Source organism: Mastigoproctus giganteus, chromosome 3, assembly GCF_048544385.1.
Source record: "Mastigoproctus giganteus isolate SK-2022 chromosome 3, ASM4854438v1, whole genome shotgun sequence".
In the NCBI taxonomy this organism is placed as follows: domain Eukaryota; kingdom Metazoa; phylum Arthropoda; class Arachnida; order Uropygi; family Thelyphonidae; genus Mastigoproctus; species Mastigoproctus giganteus.
The window spans coordinates 35463166-35487914 of NC_143577.1; the positions used below are offsets into that span (position 1 = coordinate 35463166).

The 24749-nt window shown below is 38.4% G+C and overlaps 1 protein-coding gene across 2 annotated transcripts in view; it reads left to right on the forward strand.

The window, feature by feature from the left end:
• LOC150087865 (SH2 domain-containing protein 3C) overlaps positions 1-24749 on the forward strand; it is an 81978-nt gene that overhangs the window by 39288 nt on the left and 17941 nt on the right. Inside the window, exon 4 of one of the 2 annotated variants that reach the window (XM_090369240.1) lies at positions 968-1046. In XM_090369240.1, coding sequence (XP_090225366.1) covers positions 968-1046 — 79 coding nt within the window. Of the gene's footprint in view, positions 1-967; positions 1047-4452; positions 4709-24749 lie in introns of those variants that run through there. The other variant, XM_090369241.1, reaches the window with a different exon arrangement.

The following is a 24749-nucleotide window of genomic DNA, read 5'->3' on the forward strand; positions in this document are numbered from 1 at the left end:
CAGGATGAGTCTGTCCCCATTGTGTTTTTTAGGGGACGGTGAGGGGACAGTACAGAGTTCAATATCTGTGCAAGGATAATGAACTTCGTATTATCCCCTCTTTCAGATTGTGCTTAGAGAATTTGTAAGATTTTTTTTTGCTTTGCGCATGTCCTTAAATTATAGAAGACGACAGTTGATTAAAAGAAATAGATGGGTCTGTTTTTGGTTTCAAAGACTCAGGGTACAACTATGAGGTGTAAAAAAAAGGACATTTCATGGTCAAGGGACCAGGGATTTGGTAAGAAAATTGTTCCCCCTTCTTACTTTATATTCGAAATTAGCAGAAGACTAATTTCTAGCATGTTCAAACAGCATAAAACATGTTAGAACATGTCTCACATCTGTAGAAACCACACAATGAAACCATCTCAATACTTTATAGTGCTGATTTAGTTTAAATATAAAATTTAAAACATGCAACACTTACACTAACATCAGACTTATAATTACAGGGAATTGTGCGATCAATGGCTGGTACTGGAAACTCATACACAAACGAAAACTTGAATTAACAACCGCTACTTGGCATAATTACAGCATAAAGCACGACAGACAATGCCGTTGTTATTGTCTTAGGGGCGGAGAGTTAGTCCAAGCTGGCGTCAAGAGATAAAAAAAAAAAACATTAACTCTAATAGGAGTATTAGCAATTACTTGGAACTCCAAGTTTCCGACATGATGACTCATACTGGATAATAAAATATCCGTATCCGTATATTGAGCAAATTAAACAAATACGATTAAAATACCATCAGTACCATTATTTGATAGAATATTCTTGTGGTACACTAATAATGTAGTAAGACAAAGAAAAATATAACTTCTCCAAGAGATTTTTTGTGTTTTCAAGTTTGTTTTATAGTGTAAGTTTTCGAATGTTCTTTGTGTTGCTGGAAGTATCAATTTTGTTTAAATCTCTTCGCAGAAATGCGTATAAAACGTGAATTGGCAGCTCCTCGGAATAGTCCGATGTGCAGCAGAAGTACCATGGATTTACTTCGAAGGTGAGGAACATTTTGATATTTTTTGTGAGGATTTAAATACTTAATGTGTTCCAGTTTCTGTTTTAAGTATTTTTGGAGTTGAGGAAAAGGAATGTGGAAGGAGGTGGTATTTTCGTATAAAAATAAATCGAAATTACAATACACTACTACACACATTGCCCAGATTCTACTGCTAGCTTCCGAAATACTATCTTTCCGATCCGATAACAAAACTATTTAAAGATTGCTGTTTTTTGTGCCAAAACAAAAAATAAAATAAAATACTCGTACTAAACATCCCAGGCTACTTATACATCATCACGTAACCAATAATGAATTATTATTAAATAAATACCAGAACGCCTATATAAAATGACGGTATATAATTTTTTTTTAAAAATTCAATTTATTCGATTCCAATTATTTAAATTATGGAATTCGCAAGTTTTGGTTAGAAAATTGGTAAACTATTCTTTGCTAGTTTTACCAGGAGCGCACCCAGTGCTGCTGGGCTTCAGCCAGCCCCAAACAAACAAATAATCAATAAACATATGAGTAATTTTATCTAAAGTCAAAGCAGCTGCTCTGATTCTTAGCCTCCCCCAAACAAAAATCCTTGCTGTGCATCTGTCGGAACTGGAGGAGAGTCGAGCAAAAAGATTAGTCAGGGACACAAAAGGCCTTTCTTACCAAGAAAGACTTCAGTTCTGCAAATTGCAGCGCCTGGAAACAAGACATCTGCAAGCATGGGTGCCTGCGGGATATTTTACAAGGTGGTGCATGTGAGAATAAATTTTTTGTTCGCCAAATTTTGGAATAGATGCAATATCTTAATTAATTCAAGTTTGGCTGGTTTACACGTACAGCCGAGCCAACGTTTCGTGATCGGTTTAATGTTTCAATAAATTAATGAATATATTAAAAATTGTATTACTTCGATTCGAAATCCAAAGGTGGTACACTTGCACCACCTTGCACCACCTTGCGCCATGCTGCCCGCGCCCATGTCTGCAATAAATGCCATCAGCATCTCTTGATGAATAAATGCCATCAGCATCTCTTGATGAATAAATGCCATCAGCATCTCTTAAATACTAATGATACTAGTTTTGGTTCACGTTTGAAACTCATACAACAGTTCAACTTATTCCCTGGCCACCCTGACAAATATCTGAAAGTGCAATCTCCCACAGTGTTTTAAATTACACATTTTTTGGCCCATTTGAGCAGAAATCCCGCACCTTTTTTGGGCAGTTGAGTCCTGCGCTACGGAATTTTAGTGTTGCAACAGTTGCCCAAAGATCAGCGATATGAGAACAAGTTGGTGAAATAGTTCACTTCGTATTTAAATTTATCGTTGTTTTGATTGCAGCGATAGCGGGTTTGATGACTGTTTGGCTATCGTTACTGATAACACATTTTTCTACCCATTCTTGGTAACAAAGTTGCGAGGATCAAAGATCCATTAAAATTGTTTATCGGTGGACGTATGCCATTAGTCCGTTTTGAAGATAACGAACGCTTTTAAACCATTAATTTGTAACTATGATAACAGTTTATTTACCTACGTATATGTAGCGTAGCAGAAGAAAGTTTTGTATGTTTTTCAGAAGTCAAACAACTCTCAACAGTCCTTAGTTCTTTGAACGTTTTTTCTAAAGCTTTTATTAGATTAGAACTGCAATTTAAATTAACATGAGTTTATCCACCATAGCTTATACGCTCTGAGCCAGAACTTCAATTTTGATCCTCCCTTTAATCCAAAATCCAGAAACGGTCCCATGCCTATTTCGATACACACAACCATTTTACATTTTACGCACTTCCAATTTACTTTTAGTTTCCATAAAACCGTATAACGGATCCTCCAAACACTCAAAATATGCTCAAACCCAAAAAGATAAAGAGTTACACAGAACAAAGATAATTTAAAAAGTAAACGTCGGGTTTGAAGCCCCAGGGCCATCTTTTTTCATAGGCACTGTGCTTAGGGCTTACGGAAAATAATAGGGGAAAAAATTCAAGTAAAATAAATGTCTTGAAAATTCAAAAACAAATTTATAGAAACGCTTTAAAATTTCCTAAAGAACAAAACAATTAGATTTAACTCAGGGGGTATATAATATGTTTGATATAATGTACCAAGGGGCTACGAACGCCAAAAGGGGCCCTGTGTAGCCATCACTCTTGAAGCATTGCAAGCTGTTTGATTCTTTATAAAATCTCTGCTGTGTATACTCATGAATGGTACGGTAGATATATTTCCATATTTTTCATTTATGGAAGAATAAAGGAAATTTACCTTAATATTGTCCATAGAACACTTCGATTCAACACTCTCAAATTTTTAAATTAATATATAACTAGATCAAATGAATTCTCAAACCCGAAGAAAAATTAATGATTCGACGCACCGGGAATCGATGGCCAAGGAGCCCCAACCCTATCCCAAAATACATGAAACCACCGATAAGCAACTATGAGTGAAGGAAGACATTTGTCCATTAATAAAATCAAGCGAAGATTACGGCGATGGTATAAAATAATTTAAACTTTGACTTTCCTTCCTGAAATGGACGGGGCTTTTGGACAATGAGTCTTGATCACAGGATAGAATAAATCCTATTCTATCTATCCTGTGTATTTTGGGGTCCGGTTGGGGCGCCTTGGCCATCGATTCCGGGTGCGTCGAATCATTAATTTCTTTGGGTTTGAGAATTCATTTGATGTAGTTTTATATTTGTTTAAAATTTGGAGAGTGTTGAATCTAAGTGTTCTACAGACAATATTGAGGTAAATTTCTTTCATTCTTCTATAAATTGATATATAACAAAGCCTCGTTGAGCCTATTGAGCCTTCTGTCTTTTATTAATTACACAGTTTCCATATATAACCTGTTTCTATTATATCATCAGAATATCCAATAAAACAATCATAGCTTGAACCTTGAATGATAAGTAATTGGTTTTGATATCCCACAAACTGGGAACAATCAGCCCAACTATTTTCGTATACCTTTAAGGTCAATGTAATTGACGCACCATTGAAGTTCCGAATGACGAAATCCATATACATGAATGGCTAATATCTATAGCTTGAGAAATATCTTTTATGGTACCAGAACTGTTGAACTAACGGCGCATGTTTTGAAGCTTTTCGTACACCGAACTTATAATAGACAGAATAGCAGGAAATGCTTAAAACTAATCACAGAAAAAGTAAGTAGAAAAATGAAGTCAGTGTACTTTTGAATTTTCTAATAAAACGGTGAAATACGCGGAGTTAAACTTCAGTGAAATCATAGCCTCAGACGTAACCTTCCTCTCCCATGTATGTACAATGGACTGCTCCGATGATTCCACCTCTGTTGCGTCGTGTTTCCCGGGTAGCGATAGGCACGCGCACCATCGACCGGGAGAATCGTAGTAAGTCGGCTGGCTATGGGGAGCGAAAACAGAGATGATGTAGACAACTGCATATATTAAGGGAGATGTTCGGGGGAAAAATGTTCTCTGGCTGGATTGAAATGTACCTGCTTGTGTTCTGTCCTTGGGAAGAAGGTTAACCCGATACATCTGACCAACCAACCATCTGTTTTTGCCAGGAGCCGACATTTCCCCCGTGCTTTGCTTATGAGTGAAATATTACTCCGTCATCGAAGACCAAGCCTTCGACTTTTCAAGGTAAGGTTTTTACCATTTTTCAGAGATCGCTAGCTGTGATTGAAGCCAATCTCGAATTAATAATTGGTGGAAGAATTGGCCAGTCTTACTACAATGGATGCAACAATTTCTCCTTTGTTATGATGAATCAATTAGAACTCTATCCCGGAAACTCTAATGGGAGTTGCCCTCAAAGTCCCTTATTATGGGGCTTTGTAAATGACTCCCTCTATCACCCCCACACTATCACATATTGGGCTTTTTTTTATTAAATTTAGGAGGCTGAAACGAGGGAGGAGTGATCCATCTTGAACTACGTTGCCTTAGCACTTTCCAGATGTTTGCATCCGTTTTAAATCCTATTCTGAAATGAATGAGACATGCAAGGCCATGAGAGTGATTATTACAAAGTATTCCCAGCTGTACCAGTTCATTCATCTAATGGCTTCGTCTGTGAAGCGTAAAAATTACTCTTTCCAGACTTCTGTTCTTCGTCACTTACCAGAACTCTAGAGAAGGATGCTAAAGTTGAACGTATTTTTCTGTTGTCATAACAACCGGTTGTTCTGCTTCTAGAGGCAGCTGTGACTGTGCCAGATGACTGTGCGCTTACTGGGATGTATTATTACTGGGAAAGGTTAACTTATGGACGTAGTTTGGGGATTGGATTTAGGGACAATCGTTGATGGCCTTGGGGTGCCAGATAGAGATGACGAAATTGGCTCTTTCACCGTCTCTCCCCCATCCCTGAATCTTTTGTCATGTTAATGATACTTCAGAACCTAAGAGGAGGGAGTTCAGCTCGGATATAGGAGGAGCGTCGACCTCTCCAAAAAGTGTGTGCGGTTGCTGCCCGATCGAAGCTTGTCGTAAGAGACAGCGTACCACTGATCATCCGGCTTCTCTCATATCCTCAAGTTTCTATCCGTACAATTTTTTTTTGGGCATATTTATTTAGCTTCTGCTCTTTTCACCTTGAAGGAATATTTGTATAACTTATATTAATTTAAAACTAATGAACCAACGTATTTTAAGAGTTACAAACTAGGTGATCACCCCTTGCAATACATTTGTGGTGCAATAAATCATAGTTAAGTGTTTGCTTCATAGATAAGAGTATATTATAATCGGAGTTGTACTTTATCAGACACGGAGTGAGTAGAGTGGAAAAATATTTGTACAGTTCTAAAAAAAACCTTGAGGTAGATAAAAAACAAAATAAATAAATAATTCTTTTTGTTCCTAGATACAGAATTGTTTTTATTATTAAAAATCTTTTCATTGTATCTATGTCCTTTTAGATATTATACATATAAGATATAAAATCGGTTTGGAAACCAAAGTAATAAATACCTGATGAAGATGGGTATATTTCTTCTCGCTTTCTCAGAAGCTTTGCCTTCTGTTGTAGGTGGTTGTGATTTTTAAAACTAAGGAACGATACGCCTTGCGGACGTCCTTATTTCATCTCACGTCTCTGTTCAACATACACACAGGCGATTAGTGCTTAAGTACAGTAACTTGTGAAGTCCAAATTCTCAGTAAGACCAATCTAGCAAAATGTAGGATAGCTTTTCTATTGAATAATAATAACAATGATAAAATGAAAGCATAGATGAGGAACATTATACAATACTACCATATAAGAGAATAGATAAACAGCAGAATATTCAAAATTCGTGTACGGTACTATATTTAACATTTGTGATATAAAACTCACGTTGTTTTAATATTTTTTTCTTCTATGGAAATTAGTTCAAATGGAAAATGAACTAAATTTGGCATTATCAGTCACTTCTCGGGACATCTGTCACCAGGCGGCATTAATGAATAAAAGAATCGTCAAAGAAAGAAAGAAAGAAATGCGTGTTTTTAAAGCAATATCCAGAGAGTCAATAGCATATCTAGAATCTTTGAATTCGCTTTGCCACTGGATTAGCATAGTGAAAAAATAATAATAAATCAATAAAAATAATAATAGTAATAACAACAACAACTCGGCTTTCCCTAATTTTGAATTTCAAAGTCTATACGGGTTATTTCCATTAAGGAATAACTACTAATAAATACACTGTTACACAGCGATTATTATCTCTCTTAACAGCACCATTTTTCGGGACTTGAGCCAGTCACTTGGTTACAAGCACTATTCCTCTCGATAATCAGAAAGACCAGGAACGAAACATGATGTCATATGAGAGCGATTTACTCCTGATTGATCAATTAGAGGAATGCAGTAACCCCATTCAACCCTCTAAAGATTTTCCTGTAATTATAAATATTGATATTAATCCCATAATAAAAAAAGGGGAAAAAACGATTTTTTCCAATTTTTATAAAATTATATTCTGTTCCCTTATTATTATTATTATTATTATTATTGTTGTTTTCATCCCCTGTTATTTGATCTCAGATGGTCATCCAGTTCACCCTACCTGGATACGGTTATAAAAACAATGATAGCATTTTATTATTTTGTGTCCATTTTAAAAACGTCTACCAGGAAACCACACTCTAGCTTACAACTCAAAATCCCTTTCTCTTAAAAATTAATATCCTACAAGTGACCAATATGACAGCAGTTCCAGTTATACATCAACTCCTGGTTCCAACGTAAACACAACGTGAGAAACTGTACATCAATATCTCTCTTTCCTAATCTGGCTCTCAGAAAGAAAGCTGCAAAGCTTAGAAAATAACTCTAACCTTCGTGTACAAGGGGAGGGGGGTTGGAATGACAAGGAAGGTATCTAAATCTCCCATCATGCATGCCACCAACCATCTCTTTCTCTTGACTTGCGTGTGCCCTAAAGCTGTGCTTCACGATAACGATCGTTATTCACAAAATAGTAGAGCCCGAGTAAGCCGCAACACCTAGCTACACCCACTCTGTCCCTTACTAACCTGGAGGTAAACGTGCAGGTGTACCACGCTGGATCTGTAATTGGTCGAACACTGATATGGAATGCCAGCAGGAAGGTAGGCCCACCGTTGTGAAGGAAGAGCAAAGAGATTGGTTCTGTGCTCGTTTTAGATTTCCTTTCTAACCCTAAATCTGTACTTTGTGTCAATGCGCGCAACATTCTCTTCGTAAACAACACAGATTATAAATAAATAACTAGTGGAAAGCCTGAATTAAATATTGTAGTAATTCCGGTTTTATTATTTCCAGTGGAAATAATAAGACCAGAATTGCTACAATACTTAAGAAACAATTTTAAAAAAATCAATAAAGTTTTTAAATTGACTTATTATGTGGCTGTAGTGTTTTCTTAACTTCTTATGCTCTCATGAAACGTCCCTTAGCAATTATATTAACTACAGTATATTACATTAAAAGAAAAAAATTAATTACCAAAATGCACAAATCTTGATTTTGGAACTGGTGGAAGATAGTTCCGGAACTACCCCAATCACTGTTTGCAAATAATGCTAAAACAGCTTGTGACAAGTTCCGTTATACAAAATGAACAAATATCGATTAATGCTATATGTAATATCTTTAATTTTTAAGAGGAAATTAATACTAAAAAGTGAACATCTATTAGTTTGTTTCTATCAAAAATTTAAGATATCCTACGCAATCTTTTTAAACTCATTTAATTAGCAAATGGCACTTTTATATTATTTATTATTATTTTTTTTTTAACTGGAGCGCCCGTGATAATTATTGGCAAAATGCCAAGTGTCACTGACCCAAGTGAATACGCAGATTGTTTAGAAAAGGAAATATTAAAAATATTTTTACATAAACGATTATCTATTTGTAGTATGATTTGGAAAATGTATATCTATATTCTTAATAAGTTCTGAAGCTACAAAATGGGCATTTAATTTAAAACAGGTTCTGTGAGAAAAGACGTACAGACATTTCTCGTATGTTTTGCATTATGACCCGACTCCTATCCATTTTCCCTCTGTCTATAAGTAAAAAAAAGAAACTCTTCCCTCTCAAATTTCTTTCTCCCCATCAGAACTGTGAACGATTACTGCTGGTGTACTATTTTTGTTTTCTTTTTGAAGTTGTCATCATTAGTCTTTCAACTCTAAAAAAAAAAAGTCCTTGTTTTTTTTTCCCTTACCTTCAATAATAGCATTGAGCAAGTACTGAATCGAACTAATACTTAACTCAATTTCTCAAGCAACTAACTAACTAAAACATTAGCAATCTTACAGAACCTAATAATATTTTCTAAGATTTTTAAACTTCCTATCTACATTTAGACCTCTATTAGACTTGTTTTTTGCTGCTGTATACCTCTGTCAATTTATATTGATTTGCACCAGCGAGATGTCCCTGGTTGGTTGAAAGCTGAAACTACCTCACCTTTGATTACCATGGTGACTTAAAGGGCGGATTTATGGAAAACCCAGAGTCTGTATGTCGCATTCGTACAGACACGCCCTTACCGACGACATGCACAACTGCCTAACTAGAGAAACTGTATAATAAAATGTCCCTAAACAAAAGCGACCAGAACCACCCATGATAATAAAGAAGTCACACATGAAATCTCTATTATTCTGCAGTGACTTCCTTTTACAGAAACGGATTACCCATTCAGATAACACTCAACATTTTCCAGGTAAAGATATTATCTTTAGTGGCTCTTATATTGATGTTTCTTAAAACAGCCCTTCAACGAAAGATCTGGAACTAATACAGTATATTGGACTCCCATTTTCATGAGATGAATCCATTCATTCCCAGTATCTACAGTTATTTTACATGTCCGGTACTGTTTAAAAATGTAATTAATGACACTCTGCGGTCGCGGGAGTTCACCGTAGAGAAGGGCGGTCTTTGTGTTATTTACATGGTGGCTTGCCCTCCTTGAATGGGAAAAGAAACAGGTCTTTGAAAGTATACATGGGATCGTTGTACCATTAGCCTAATGCGATGCTTAATCGCCTGGAATTTTCCCCACCTCTCTATGAAAGCTACTCAAACGATGGGCTTGGTTTGGGGAAGGAAGAGAGAAAGATAGAATACGAAACGCTTGGATGGACACCACACACCAAGAGCTACCTACATTGGTAAATTGGCACCGTGATGACAAGGTTGGTTGATTACAACTTAATTATATAGGGAGCGTTATTTTATCCCCTTAGTCCACTTAATTGCGTTCGTCTTCTTTTCTTCCGGGTATCCATAGCTGATTCTGAGAATTGTCGCCAAACAATCTTGGCCAATGCCTATCTTTTGACAGATGGTAGTAAGCTGTGACTACAGCAGATAGCTAATCAAAGAAGCCTTCATAAAACGTAACGACAGATATGCGAACTCTGTGATAACTAGGTCACATCTTTCGCCAGTTTGTTCGGTTCTCGGTCAAAGCCACTTGGCTAGACTGGGTTGTGATTCCGTATTATTTTGAGAGATGAATCCTGTTTTAAGTTGATTTTACACTACTACTGTAAAGATAATTCATGTAGCACATGAATTATCTTTACAGTAGTAGTGGAAATACGTATTCTTTATTACACGTATATACGTATTTAATATGACTTATTAAATAATCATTCACATTAGTAGGGTTTGCGAATCCACAGGGTTCCACAAAGGTCGGGAAAGTGGGCGAAAGAGAAAATTAAATCTGAAGTTTATTATGAATGTATAAAACGGCAGAAAGTTTAGGATTAACAGTGTAAAATTATATATATATATATATTTACAAAATTAAATTTATATGAAATAAATTATATCGGAGCAAGATCAGGTTTGTGCAATGTTTGTTCTACCACTTTTTTTTCAACCAAAAATCGGCAAATAATAAATTACTATTAGAAAGATCAGCGTGGTTTTCAAATCCTCTGACCATTAGGATTGCCAGAAATGGCTAAACATAAAGTTACCCGATATCATGGGAAAAGTTGCAAATTATGCACTCGAGTAGTCCAATGAAACATTTATTATCCTTTCTAATAATAATTTTTAATTTTTATCTTCACATTATATTATCAAACGTATTGGGACCCTAAATCATAATCATACGTTGTAATAAAACATGTATCGGCTAAATGTATCAAGAACTGGCACTCCATGGCCTAAGCAGTTGATTTACTAAAAATTTCCAAGAACCAATCTTCGCCATGAACTAGTGAGGCTTATGCGAAATCGATCATGGAAGCCGACTTTTCAAGCTGCGTTAAGAGATTTTCTGCGTAAGGAATGCGAAATGGTTCCATTGAAACTTGTAAACACTTATGGAAAGTTTTCTTCGTAGGTTCTTTGCTGTATTAAAGTTCAGAGGTGACTCACACGCTATTAAAAACTGTTTTTATCCACTTATATAAATACATTAATTAATCTTTTATTGTTGTTAAAATACATTCAACGCTATTGTGTGTACACTTTTAACCCTGTTCAAGCATTGCATGCACCTTGTTCCACCGTTGGGAGGGATTTCCAAATATCTTTGGTAGGGTAAAATATTGCAACGAAGTTGGAAGAGATCCAACATCAAAAGCTGTTAGGCCTTACAGGGGTTATGGATAAAAGTGTTATATTGAGCATTCTGTACAATAAATATTTATTTCTTCACGTTACTGGTAACTTATTGAAATTCTATTTTTTTACCAGCTTTGTTTCTTCCTGTTTTTAATATCACGCTTCCCAGATAATTCCAAATAAGTACACAGCATCCAGCATGGAAGACTTGCGCTGAACATTTGCACCTTAGTCCCTTCCACCAGTCAGTAACATTTTTTAAATTCTCTTCTCTTTTACCGATTTACCTGAATCAGTTTATTCTAATTATATTTTTTATATATTTTATATTATTCACCACAGTGTAATCTACGAATATTTCAATTTTATTAATCTCATTAGGAGGTTCCCGTTCCACTTTCTGTTATTCATTTTTTAAATTGTAAAAAGAGATCCTATTGTTATTTCTTCTGATGGGTAGTTTTTCCCCTACAGTGACAGGTACTGGTACCAAGTGCACAGTGTAATTGTTATGCCCTGCTATTATTGATCGAGGACCTCTCCGACTATCCTACAGGTGTTCAGGTTGCGACTTTTTGGAGTTAGATGTTCCCTGGGAGGTCTATTGCTGCTATATTCTTGCGTAATCTTTTTTGGCACTATGCCGGCGTTGACACTTTGATTAGGATGGTCGTTGCTTGTTCCATATGCCACATATCTTTGATCTCCTGTTAGATATGTCCTGGTAGATTTTCTGGAGGTTGGCCAGTGTTGTGCACCGCTATATTGATCGGACAGTGGATTTGACTTTCGACGAGGGTGATATCCGGTCTGCTGTGCAGATCGTCTTTTCCGTTACTATGGCGCGTACTAGAGATTCCCAACTCACAAGTTGTAGAACAGCTTGTGAGTTGGGGGTCTCTAGTACGGCATAAAGTTCGTACTTGTGATATGGTACACTTTCTTTGATTAACAGGTATTTCTTCGCTAGCTGTTGATGTATTATCCGGGCCACCTGTTCGTGTCTGTGAATGTACTCCGTCTGGGACATCACCCTGCATCCTCCGGTGGCATGTTGGATGGTTTTTGGGGCCAGGTGACATCGTCGACTTCATCTCTCATACCGGGATCTTTGGTGATGTATTCGTATAGTTCTTGGTGTTGATTACGTGGTCTTGGATGGCGAGCATGAATCCTTCAGCTCAGGGAAGAGCGTCCCTCTCTTGATCCGAAATGGCTTCCAACGCATGGAAGACATTTTATCTATGTGGTCTTCATGAAGGTCATTATTATTATTATCAATAATATTTATACGTATCAGTGAACTAGAGTTTTCCGAACTGTTTTTTTTTTTTTTTACCAATAAGCATATTCATGTTTTTTAAAATTAAAGCCTGGACTTATTAATTTAATAAGTCCAGGCTTTTATTAATTTGAAATGCGCATGCTCATTATGAGTTTGATTGAGCCCACGCAACCGAAACAAGTTTTGTTAATGATATCCTTCCGAGCTATAAGTAGAGTGCCACCATGAAGCACGGTAAAATTCACAAGACTACAAACTCTTAATACTTGGTATTATCCACCCATCGAGAAGTCAATGTATCAATTTTCTTGTAAACGTGTGATACGAAGTATTGTAACTATCATTTTGGATTTCACCTACCATGACATTTCTTCGCCCGCGTTGTCTTTCAGATATTCTTTGCGTATGAGTTCTTAATAATATGCTGAAAGCAGGATACACAGCCTTACTACAGTGTAACCTTTCCTCACTCAGCGTGTCGTGCATGGTAATTACTCTAATAACACGGACGATTCGTGTTGGACCGTTGCAGTATAATTATGGAATTCATTTGTATGTTTTTCTTTTGAATAAATGATATTTTAAAGTACCAAAAGGGGATTTCACTTTCGGATTGTCTACAACAAGAGTGGCGAAACTTTAACAAGTTGTGGCCATCGAAATTCTAGACACTATTACTGAGCTACCCAAAATACTAAATACAACTCTCGAGCCACCCAAAATTCTAAAAAATTATTCCACCGACATCCAAAATTCTAAAAAATATTCTGGGCGCACCGTCTGAATAAAAAATAATCATTCCTTTTATATATTTAAAATTGTAAACAATCGTTCCTGTGACATCCAAATTCTAACAACCAATCTTAACCAGTCAAAAATCTAAAAATCATTTGTGACATTTAAAATATCAAAAAATTAAAAAAAAATAATAATAATAAAATAATAAGTCCGTCTAAAATTCTAATCATCATTGCTGCGGCATTCAAAATTCTAATTACCAGTCTCGGCCCATCAAAAAATCATTCCTGTGATATTCAAAATTCTAATTACCAGTCTCGGCCCATCAAAAAATCATTCCTGTGATATCTAAGAGGGGTATCAAAAAGTTTGTACCCTTACCTAGAAATAATAGCCCTAGGAAGGTGAAATTTAATTCTTTTCTATGTACTCTTCATGTATAGTAACACATTTCTCCCATCTATGGATCAGTTGTTAATGCCTTGATCATAGAAGTACGCACTTTTTGCCCGAAACCATGATTATACTTCATTGATGACTTCCTGAGACGAATCAAAGCAGCGTCCACGCAATGGTTTCTTCATTTCTCGAAACAAGAAGGGTGACGGTGCTAGGTCAGGAGAATAGGGTGGGTGCTGCAGTAGTTCGAAGCCGTACTAGGCAACAAAGTTGGTGGTGGCAACGGCCTTGTGAGCCGGTGCATTGTCTGACAAAAGACTGACACCTTTGGTTAACATTCCACTCCTTTTCACCTTCAAAGCATCGCGGAACTTTTTCAAAAGATTTGAAAAAGTTCCGCACTTATTCTCCGGTAAGTGTGGAACCACCACTGCTGGAATCACCCCTTTTCTGTTCCAAAACACGGACAACATCGCCTTCTTCGCAGATGGAGTGGTCTTTGCCTTTTTGGGAGGTGGGGAGGAGGTGTGCTTCCACCGCTTTGACATGTCTTTAGATCATACTGGTACACCCAGAATTCGTCATTTATCACCAACCGATCAAAAAAGTTCTCAATATACGCATTACACAAATCTAATAGTTGGCGAGAACATTGCTTCTGGAAAAGCGTCAGCAATCTTGGAACCCATCGTGCGGATATCTTAGACATGTGCAGATAGTCATGTAAAATGCCGTGGGCAGACCCATAACTAGTTCCCACTGCATTTGGGATAAAACGTCTGTCACTCAACACTATCTTTTACACCACACCTGAAATATCTACATACCTAGATTCGAAAATATACTGCACTCGTGGCAAGAATCGTACGTCGGGAGTGGGGACTGAAGCGACGCGCACTCACCCTCTTCTATAAGGCTATGTTCATCCCATAATCACCTATGCATCTGGTATCTGGTTCTCAAAGGCCACCACAGCAGCTAACAAGAGGAAGCTTGACTCAATTCAATGAGTCATCCTGCTCACCATCACCCGGGCTAGCTGCACGGTCAGCACCCATGCCTTGCAAGTGCTGGCCGGTGTGCTACCTCTAGATCTAGAAATAGTCAAATGTGGTTTGCTTTATGTTTTCCAAAGGTAAAGCCATCTCCTGTATGGATTTTACCACCGACCCCTCAAATAGCAACAAGGCCGAGAAGAAGCGCCTCACTGCATACTTGCAGCAGGCCTGGAAGTCTAGGTGCAGTCTACAAAAGGAGAAGTCACCAGAAAATTCATTTCTACAATAGCAACAGTATACCTGAAATCTCTCGCATGGTTCTCCCCTGGCTTATACGCCACCTTTTTGTTAACCGACCATGGATCTATCAGAGGAAAGCTCACTGCACTCGGGATCACCGAAAACCCACAATGCCTCTGTGGTTCCCTCCAAACTTGGGACCACCTGATATACGAGGGCGAAATATATGAAGACTTGAGATGCCTCCTCCTAACTGGGATACATCACCTTCCTAAAAACCAAGAACAGCACATCCTCGAAAGAGAAGAAGACTATATCGTCTTTACGCACTATGCACAGGATTTATTCGCACGACGGAAATCCCTACCATGGATATAGTCACTATCTGGATTATCATCTAATCTAGACCAAGAGAAGACAGCCACCTATATTTTGGGAATCAATGGAGAGGCCTACCAGCAAATGAGGCTACACCACCACCCCCAAATCTGAGAAAATCCAGTATAGGACAGCCACAGCTCACAGCTGCATTCCTATTTATATCCCTACTGACTTAGACACAGATCACCGGATGACATCACCAATGAAGTTGACATCACGACCGCACCTGAATGAGAAGAGTGAGAAGATTGTGCCAAATGGCGATTACGCTTGTGCTCCCTTGCACGGAAACTTTTCCCCCACTCCCATCCCCTATTTTCGCCTGATGGATGTCTTCTATTGTACCTCGGGAATGCCTTCTTCTTCATCTCCCATACTTCTAACTGTTCCCACTTTATTGACTCTAAAGCCCACGCACTCTAACTTCTTTTTTTTTTTTTTACATTGGTCTCTGTCAGGAAGCTTAGGCGACCCTGGCAAAGACCAGTCAGAGAATAATGGCTAGCCTGGCTACCACCTAGCGGTGTGTGCGGGCAACCTGAGGTCCCACCAGAGGCCTTGCTGCCAAATTCCAGGACACCAACAGGACCAAACACAATACTACGTATTCAACACAGAACACTTTTCTGGCATTTACAGTGTTCTGTATTTCTTCACAGTGTACATATGGCGCAGATGTGGGAAACCACAGGCGGCGCCTGACCCTAATACTATGCACACTATGTCACTCAGCACCAGCTGCTCAACTTTTGCAACCGTCTCACTGTCTGTAGATGTTGATGGCCTTTTTTCTCTTGGCTCGTCAAAGACACTTATACAACTGCACTGGAACTCCCGTTTCCACGTTTTTACAGTGTCACAGGATGGACAATTTTGCCCATACACAGCTTTCATTTCTTCGTCAATTTCTTGAGCTTTCTTGCCCTTCAAAAAATGCAGGAACTTGATCACTGCTCGATACTCCACTTGGTCAACATTAGCGTCCTTCCTCAGATTCCTGGTTCCACCTCTGGTGTACGATCACCTACGGGAATGAAATTTCACAGGTTAGTTATTGAATATGCAGACAACTTATATTAAAAGCAGCATCTTCCTGCTGATGTTTTATCTAGGTCACGGTTCGAACTTTTTGATATCCCCTCGTAAAATTCTAAAACCATTATTGGCCCGTCTAAAATTTTACACATTATTCCTGTGACATCCAGAAGTGTAAATACTATTCCCGCGAGATTTAAAATTCTAAAAATCATGCCCAGGTCACCAAAATTCTAAATATCATTCCAGTGACATCTTCTAGTAGACTGACTGTCAACAGGCGCTTTTCATTTTTGGTCTGCGCTAAGTTTGCTGTAGGAATGTCTATTTTTTTTACACTCCAGTCTCAATTTAAAACTGTCTGCGGGCCACATGTGGCACGCCACTCAGTTTCCTGATGAATGTTCAAAAACAGGGGTGACCAACCTTTTCCTGCGGCTTGCCACATGTAATACTAGAAATGCCTCGCGTGCCACATCGAGAAGCTACCGGAATGAATAAGGCTCCACGTCCCCTTCTGATACGAAAGGAATTTTATGTTAAGCGCTTGTAAATAAAAAGATAAAACAATTTCTTTCAATATAAGTAAATTAATGATTGATACATTTATACAGAATGAATGTTATGAAGAGCTTACCAACTCCCCTTCTTACCCGCGCAAAATTAATGCTAAAAGGCGGTAAATATGAACCATAGGTTCCTTAAAGATAATGTAGGGATGCAGAGTTCACGACAGAGTCATTTATTAAGCTGGATTAAGTCTACTAAAATTTTAATTGACTGCTAAGAGATGAAGCCTAACTGCTGTTGGCTGTTCAGTCCTTCATTAGTCCACTGTGAAAGAAAAACTGCTTTACTATGCGAACCGCCTACCTGAGTTCTTTGACCCATCCTGGATACTTGCTGCGCGAGGGATGGGTAATTATTGTGCGCTGTTTAATTGACTGCTAATGAGGTATCGATTAAGCAACAGTCACAAAAACCACATGTTCAGAACTATTCAAGGGGAAAATACACACTGAATGTACAACACCATTCTTTGAATGTTACTTTCCCAGATGCTAATAATTTATTCGTCTGATCATCACCACCCGCAGTCTCCCGTGACACAAAATCCCATAATACCACCGCAGATTACCTTCTCTGTTTCCTTCCGCAGAGGTTCCCATCACAGAAACCAGTTTATCTCGATGGGGAGGCTAAGGGAGAAAAGTAGGGGGAATAGAGGAGAATGATTGTCGTGCTTACCTGCACTTGACAACGTCCGTCATACTTACGGTTTGCGTAATCTTTTCGTTCACATCTGTTTATGGTAGGGGCAAGGAGAACGCTCCTCCGATATCATTCATCAACTGTGTAGCGATGTCACACATCACCGATTCGGTCGGAGTGAGAAAAAAGGTCTTTTTCTTCTGCTTGAGAAATCCTATCTTCCAGTAGACTGGCTGTCAACAGGCACTTTTCATATTTGGTCTACGATGAGTTCGCTGTAGGAATGTGCAACAACTTAAAACCAAGATGGAACTTATCACTTTAAACTGAGTTGATAAAAGCAGTACCCGTATTTCGTACTGAAAGTTAATAAACTCGTGGGGAGCTATTTTATATTCTCCCTATTCACGAGATTCATATATTTATTAAAGCCTCTCCCTTTCTTCCTTTAAATCATCGTTATTCCAAAGAAAATAATAAATAATTAAATAAGAATGTAAAAAAAGATAAAAGAATAAATATATAGTAAGATAAAAGGTAAATATATAGTAAGATAAAAGGTAAATATATAATCAAAATTGCTAATAAAAATTTAAAAAAGTATATAAAAATAACAAACGTTGTATGCGTTTCCCTCTTCGTGTAGATATCTATTCAGCTGAGCTTTGAATTTCACCAAGCTGTCAGCCTCAACCACCCGGAGAGGCAACGTATTCCAGTCATTAAGACCTAGCTGAAATAAAATTTTCTGCAATCTAGTCTAAATCCTCCTTAATTCGAATTTATGGCCTCAATGAAAATTTTACCTTGGTTCATTTTACTGTCCCCTCTCAGAGTCTTATAAACCTGAACCAGGTCCTCTCTAATGTGTCTGGCTGTCAAGCTCTGTAGCTAACATATTTCCATATTTGCAAACAGTATTCCAAGTGCTGTCTTGCAATTGCTTTATATAGTGGGATTATGACCTCCCTATCTCTACAAACAATTGTTCGATTAATCATCAATAAGACATCATGGAACTTCATTGCTGCCTGTCTACACTCACTCGAAGAATTTAATGTTCGACTATAGTACTCTCAAATCCCTTTCCTTCTTTACAATTTTTAATTCAACCACACCAAGTAAGTTAGTTTGGAGTTGCTATTCCCTAAGTGTAAGACTTTGCATTTTGTTGTATTAAAACACAGCCGCCACTTTTCTGATCATCATTGAAGCTTGTCTAAGTCATCCTGAAGGAGCACTACTTGGCGCTGCTCATTAATCACTCTCTCAATCTTCACATCATCAGCTAATTTTGATTATCATTTATAAATTTCCGAACAATAGCATTTCTAGAACTGATCATCGGAACACCCCACTTATAACGTTAAACCAACCTGAAGAGTACTCATTAATCCTCTGCTTTCTACCCTGCAGCCCCCTTGCGATGGATCTTTGAACCTTAGCCGTGATCCTAATATTTTGATTCTGATGTTTTCCAGCTTATATAGTAATCTCTCATTGGGGATCTCTCATCATAGTGTGATGTTGCCATTAAACAGACCAAAATCTAAGTTGTTTGGAATACGTACTAAAAAAAAATTATTACAGAGGTTGAGTCGGCAAACCTTGGATATTCAGGAGCAGATTTAGATAACTCGAGACTCTAAGACGCTGTGGAACTTTGTGCCCCTTTTTCGTATAAATTCATAGATGCCTTATGTATTTGGATGTCATATGTGAAACTTTGGGAGCACCAAAATTGGGAAAACTATTGGTGCCACCGGTGGTTTCCCACAATTGCGCCTTTAGTACTCTTATGAGAAAAACAGTTCTCTGTAAATGCCAGAAGCATGTGTATATGTGTGGTTTATGAGGTTTGTGCCTTGTTCTGTTGTTCTTGTGTATTGTGTGTGTGGTATACGGGGAGTATTAAGTTGGGTTCTGTTGTTGTGGTTTGGCTTTTGGCCGCAGGACCCCTAATGGGACCCTACGTTGCCCGTACACACCGCTAGGAGGTAAACTAGGCTGTACATTATTCTCTGGCATAAACTGCTGCATTTTCTTGCTGAAACAGTTTAAAGACCGTCCTTATGTTATTTCCATAGTGTTTTGAAAAGTTAAACATACCCACCATCCACGCAACATATGATGGTGAGTATGTTTTAATAATCATGGATTCAACAATCATTGCCTCCATGATTTTCCTTACCACTGAAGTCAGACTAACCGTTCTGCAGTTATTTCTTTCGCTCTTAGAACTGTCTTTATGCATTGGCGATACTTTGGAATTTCTCCAGTCTAAAAGGAATCTCTCCCAAATCCAGTGTCCTTCATAATTAATCAATGATTCAATGCACCTTCTTGTTGACACTTTCAGAATTACTGGATACAAGCCATGAACGCCAGGAACTCTACTTGCCTTTGGAATGGAGTTTTTCTAATAACAATATTCTATAATTTCAATATCGCTAATTTCATGCTTCTCAGCTTGACTTGTACAGTTACTACTCACCATGAAGAGACGTTCAGCTCTAAATATTAATGCGAAGTACTGTACTTGTTCAATTAATTTTAAATCGAAAACTTTCTCGCACACATTACACCAGGGGCTGATCTGATTCGTTTTTTTACTTCTTTATATTAACATATGTGAAAATCACCTTTTCCACATTCTTTGTTCTTTTAGCCAGCGATTTCTCATAATCAGCTTTGTTAGCCTAACCTTTCTATGACACTATTAGAGGTCAACTTCTGTTATAAGTTTCAATACTTTTCATCGCTCTGTAAATTTTCCATGCCATTTTTTTCTGCTTTATTAACCAGCTAACTCTTTATTCATTTATCTCGGCATTCTCCTCATGCTATATTTTCTTAATGGTATATACCGTATGCATTGATGGCTTCTGAGACTAGAGCTGTAAATATATTCCATAATTTTAGTATATTAACCTTCCCTCGCCTATCTGCTTAGTTTATAAAAAATTCCCTGAACCCTAAAAGGCTCATCAATGATATTGACAGAGACCCTTGCACCTTTGTTCAAATGTATACCGTCTTTACAAAATAGATTCCTTCTACCTGTTCGCCATGCTGATAAAAGCTTTCCCGCATAAACCTTGTAGAGCGCCCCAAGTCTTGAGCTAATCAGCAAGGCTTTTGGCATATAGTCATTCCTGTCACGATGGGGCGAATTTCAGACATATACACATTCTCATCTAACTGGTCGCATTTTTTTCAGCATAGCTCTATATTTGTCCAACAAATCGTCAAATTCGTGTTTAGTTTTAATGTCATTAGTCCCCACATGAATAATGCTCACTTTATTGCCCTTAAAGCTGACCTTGCTTGTAATCTACATAAACTTAACCGTTCTGCAAAACAGTTACATGTTTGCAATTTAATATTCCAATAAAACATGGGCATGATCGAGAGATCATAATCGATTATTTATTCGATTATTTCGATATACATACCTTATATGGTATTATTTATTTATTATTATTATTATTAATATCCATATGATGCAAGGAAGCCTGAGGCTTATGCTGCACCAGGAAAAAAAAAAGGAAGTTCCCGAGTAACCCTGAGAGAGAGAGAGAGTGAGAGTGTCAAAAGTAGAAGGGAATCACCAAGAAAGAGAAGAATGATGATATCCAGCTCAGGACCCTGGGTGTGCCAAGCCCATACTCACCAGATGTGAGCCCCCGGGGTTGTATAAGATATATATATACAGTACACTCAGCGATCAGTGAATTATGACCACCCCATTGGTAACGGACAATGTCACATAACTTGTAGTATAAAAAGCCGATCAGCTTCCAACGCTAGAGCAGTGGTAACTTGCATCTGCTCGTGCAAGTCAAAGTGATAAAGTGATCGGCTATGGGTGTAGTAAAGATATCACGGAGTGTCAAAAGGGCACGATTGTGATAGCTCGTGCGTCGGGTTCTTCCATACCGAAAACGGCTTGTGCGTCGCACACTTAGACGTATCGGGTTACACAGCAGAAGACCCAAGAGATACCCTCTCCTTACCGCTGATCATCGTCCACGGCGAATGCTGTGATGTTAACAACATGTTAGTTGGAGAACGGAGGACTGGAAACGAGTGTGCCTGAGTCTAAATAGCTGGTGCAACACGGAACGCCTTCGTGTGTGACGCAAGGAACACGAGTCCATGGACCTATCCTGCATGATGCCCACTATAAAGGCAAGTGGTGGTGGTTGCATGATGTGGGGCATGTTTTGCTGGCAATAACTTATACCCCTGGTGGAATAACGTTTCGCTGTTGAGGTCTACTGGCAGCTCTTAGGAGATTTAATGGGCTTTTTTTTCACTCTATGGCTGAGTTAGTCGGTCTCAGGGGTAGATAGCAAGATTCCCCCCCCCAGGGACTGGGGTTTTCGTCCAGCAAAACAGACAAATCGACCATAGAACACACGCAATTAACAGACATAAGACAAACAGCACGGCAGATGAATTTAATTATTCGGGTGGCCTAAATATAATAGTTCTATATACACTGGTGTGCAAAATTTAAGGACTATTCAGGTTTTCACTTGTAGCTTCTCATAGGAGTGACCTGGATATGGGAAACGCATACAAAAGGAACCTCGTAGGTACAGGAACGATGAAGGAAAAACACCGACACAACAACGGAAACAAAACGGTACAGAGGGACTTTATTCAAAAATGGAAACATAGCACTGGCTGCCATGATACAGATGCATCACTGCCAAAGATGGAACAAAGAGAAGAGGTGGTTCTCAGTAGGAGATATGGCCACCCCTAATATCGATGCAGGCTTTGCATCACCTGTCCATACTTAGAACAATGTTGTTGATAATTTCTTGCGGTAACATCGTCCATTCCTCTGTCAGCTTCAGATGGTGAACATTTTCTAATGGGTGTGGACGTGCCGCTAGGCGTCTCCCCAGAGCGTCCCAGATGTGTTCGATGGGATTTAGATCGATCGGGAGAATCGGGCAGGCCAATCCATACGAATAATGTCCTCACTTTCCAAAAGCATATCAACAGCTGCAGTGCGATGGGGTGTGGCGTTATCATCCATAAACACGAACTCTGGGCCAATGGCACCTCGGAATAGACACACATGGGGAAGGATTTCCTCAGTACAGTAGCGTGCACCGGTTACAGTACCGCCTTCCAGTATCTGGAGTTGTGTACGTCCATCCAAGATAACGCCTCCCTAGACAAGAACACCTCGACCGCCATATCGATCCCTTTTAGTGATGTTTGCAGTGTGATACCGTGTGCAAACCTCTCGCCAGATTAGCTGACGTCCAGAATCGCTGCTGAGACTGAATCTACTCTCATCAGTAAAGAGTACCGTAAGTAAAGATTTTGTGGTTGTAACCTTTAGAAATAGTGTTGGGCCTTAAGTTTTGCACACCAGTGTAGTTAGCTCTTAGGAGATCATATGCACCCTGCCATTTTGCATTTTTTTCTCGAACACAATCAGGATCTTCCAACACGATAATGCAACTCGTCATCAGGCCCGCACTGTACACGAGTGATTGAAGGAACATAGTGAAGATATCACCCATCATGATTGGCCTCCAAATTCGCCTCACCTCAGTCCAATTGAACACATGTGTGATGGTTTGGAAGTGGAAGCGAGGCATATGTACACGCAACCGTTACCTTATCCAGCACTGTGGAAAGCCTTGCAGATCCCAACGGGCGCCTTCAGACATCTAGTGGAGTCTGAAGTGGTCTACACGGTTTGGGTAGGTGTTCATAATTCAGTGATCATTCAGTATATATATATATATTATTAGCTTCGTAAAAACTAAAATTTAAATTTACAAAATGGTAAAGAAATTAAGCAAAAGCAAATATTAATCAATAATCTATTGAATTCTTTACCCAAAAACCTGTAATCCTCTAGTTTATGTGTGAATTTATTTGAACAAGCTTCGAAAATAGCCGGAACTTATTGGAAAAATTCAGGAATAATAAATACTAAAGTAATGTTTATCCCACGGCTCTCTCTCTCTCTCTCTCTCTCTCTCTCTCTCTCTCTCTCTCTCCTTTACTGGTTCCTGCCTGTCGCATAGCGTCTATCTGCTTATGTTATATATTTTTCTCCCACAGTCATCATGCCATGAGTAACGGGAGAAAAGTGGGAGTTATATGGTGCCCGGTTTAGACGTCTGGGGATTCCAAATTACATCACATCTGTTCTCCACAGATGGCAAGCGATCGAAGGGGTTAAAATGTTGTGGCGTTTCCTAGAAAATATTAGGTAGAACTATTATAGAGTGGGTTAAGTTCCTTTTTCTTTTTTTTTTTTGCCCGATGCTACCTATGCTTGTTTGTTTACTTCATTTTGTCAATACAGTATTAATACTCAGACAAAAATTCTCATTATTACAAATTTTACAATTCTATACAAATTTTGCCCAACTTTTAATTTGGAACTTCTTTAAATTTATTGGCCACATTACAAACGATTAGTAAGCGCAAACTAGAGCCGATATATGAATAATGTTTATGTCATTTGACATAAACATTCATCAAAAAGCTGGAGGGCAGCAGATGGCCAGCATGCCATACTTTGTGAACCCCTGTCTTAACTGTCAGTGTCCTTCATAAAAAGGGTGCAGATTGGGCTGCGATATATTTCTAGAATGTTGTGTGTGTTCATGAAAGTTTTACAAGCAGCCAAAGGAAATCTATTCTTTACTAGCGGAGAACTAGAAATGCTCTGATCTACCATTCACAAGATTCTCTGCCACCACCTGAAACTCTATGCATACAAAATCCAGCCTGTGTAAGCATTGAAACCGGAAGATCCGGTACATCAGAGAACGTTTGCGGTGGATATGCTCAATCGGATTGAAAATGATGACGACTTCTTGAACAAAGTTGCCTTTAGTGACGAATCCACCTTCCATCTGTATGGTAAGGTCAGCTGCCACAATTGCAGGATCTGGGGTGTGGCGAAACCTCTCATGTCTTCAGTGATCATGAACGGGATTCCCCAAAATTGGCGGTGTGCCCTTCCCCATAACCTGGTGATTCGTTGAACAAATTTCTTTTGATTGGTTGAAACTAAAGTAAGCAGTAACAATTGCTTGTATGTGTTAAAGCATTTTGCAATACCACAGATGTCAGAACATCAACCGAACATTATGTTTCAGCAAAATGACATTAGTTCTCATATTGAAAAGGTTGAGCAGATGGGCTGAGAGGTGGCAAATGAAGTTTAACATTGACAAATGTAAAGTACTACATATGGGAAACAGTAACCCCAGAGCAACGTATCAACTCTGTGGTACTACACTGACAGTGGTAAAGAATGAAAAGAACCTTGGG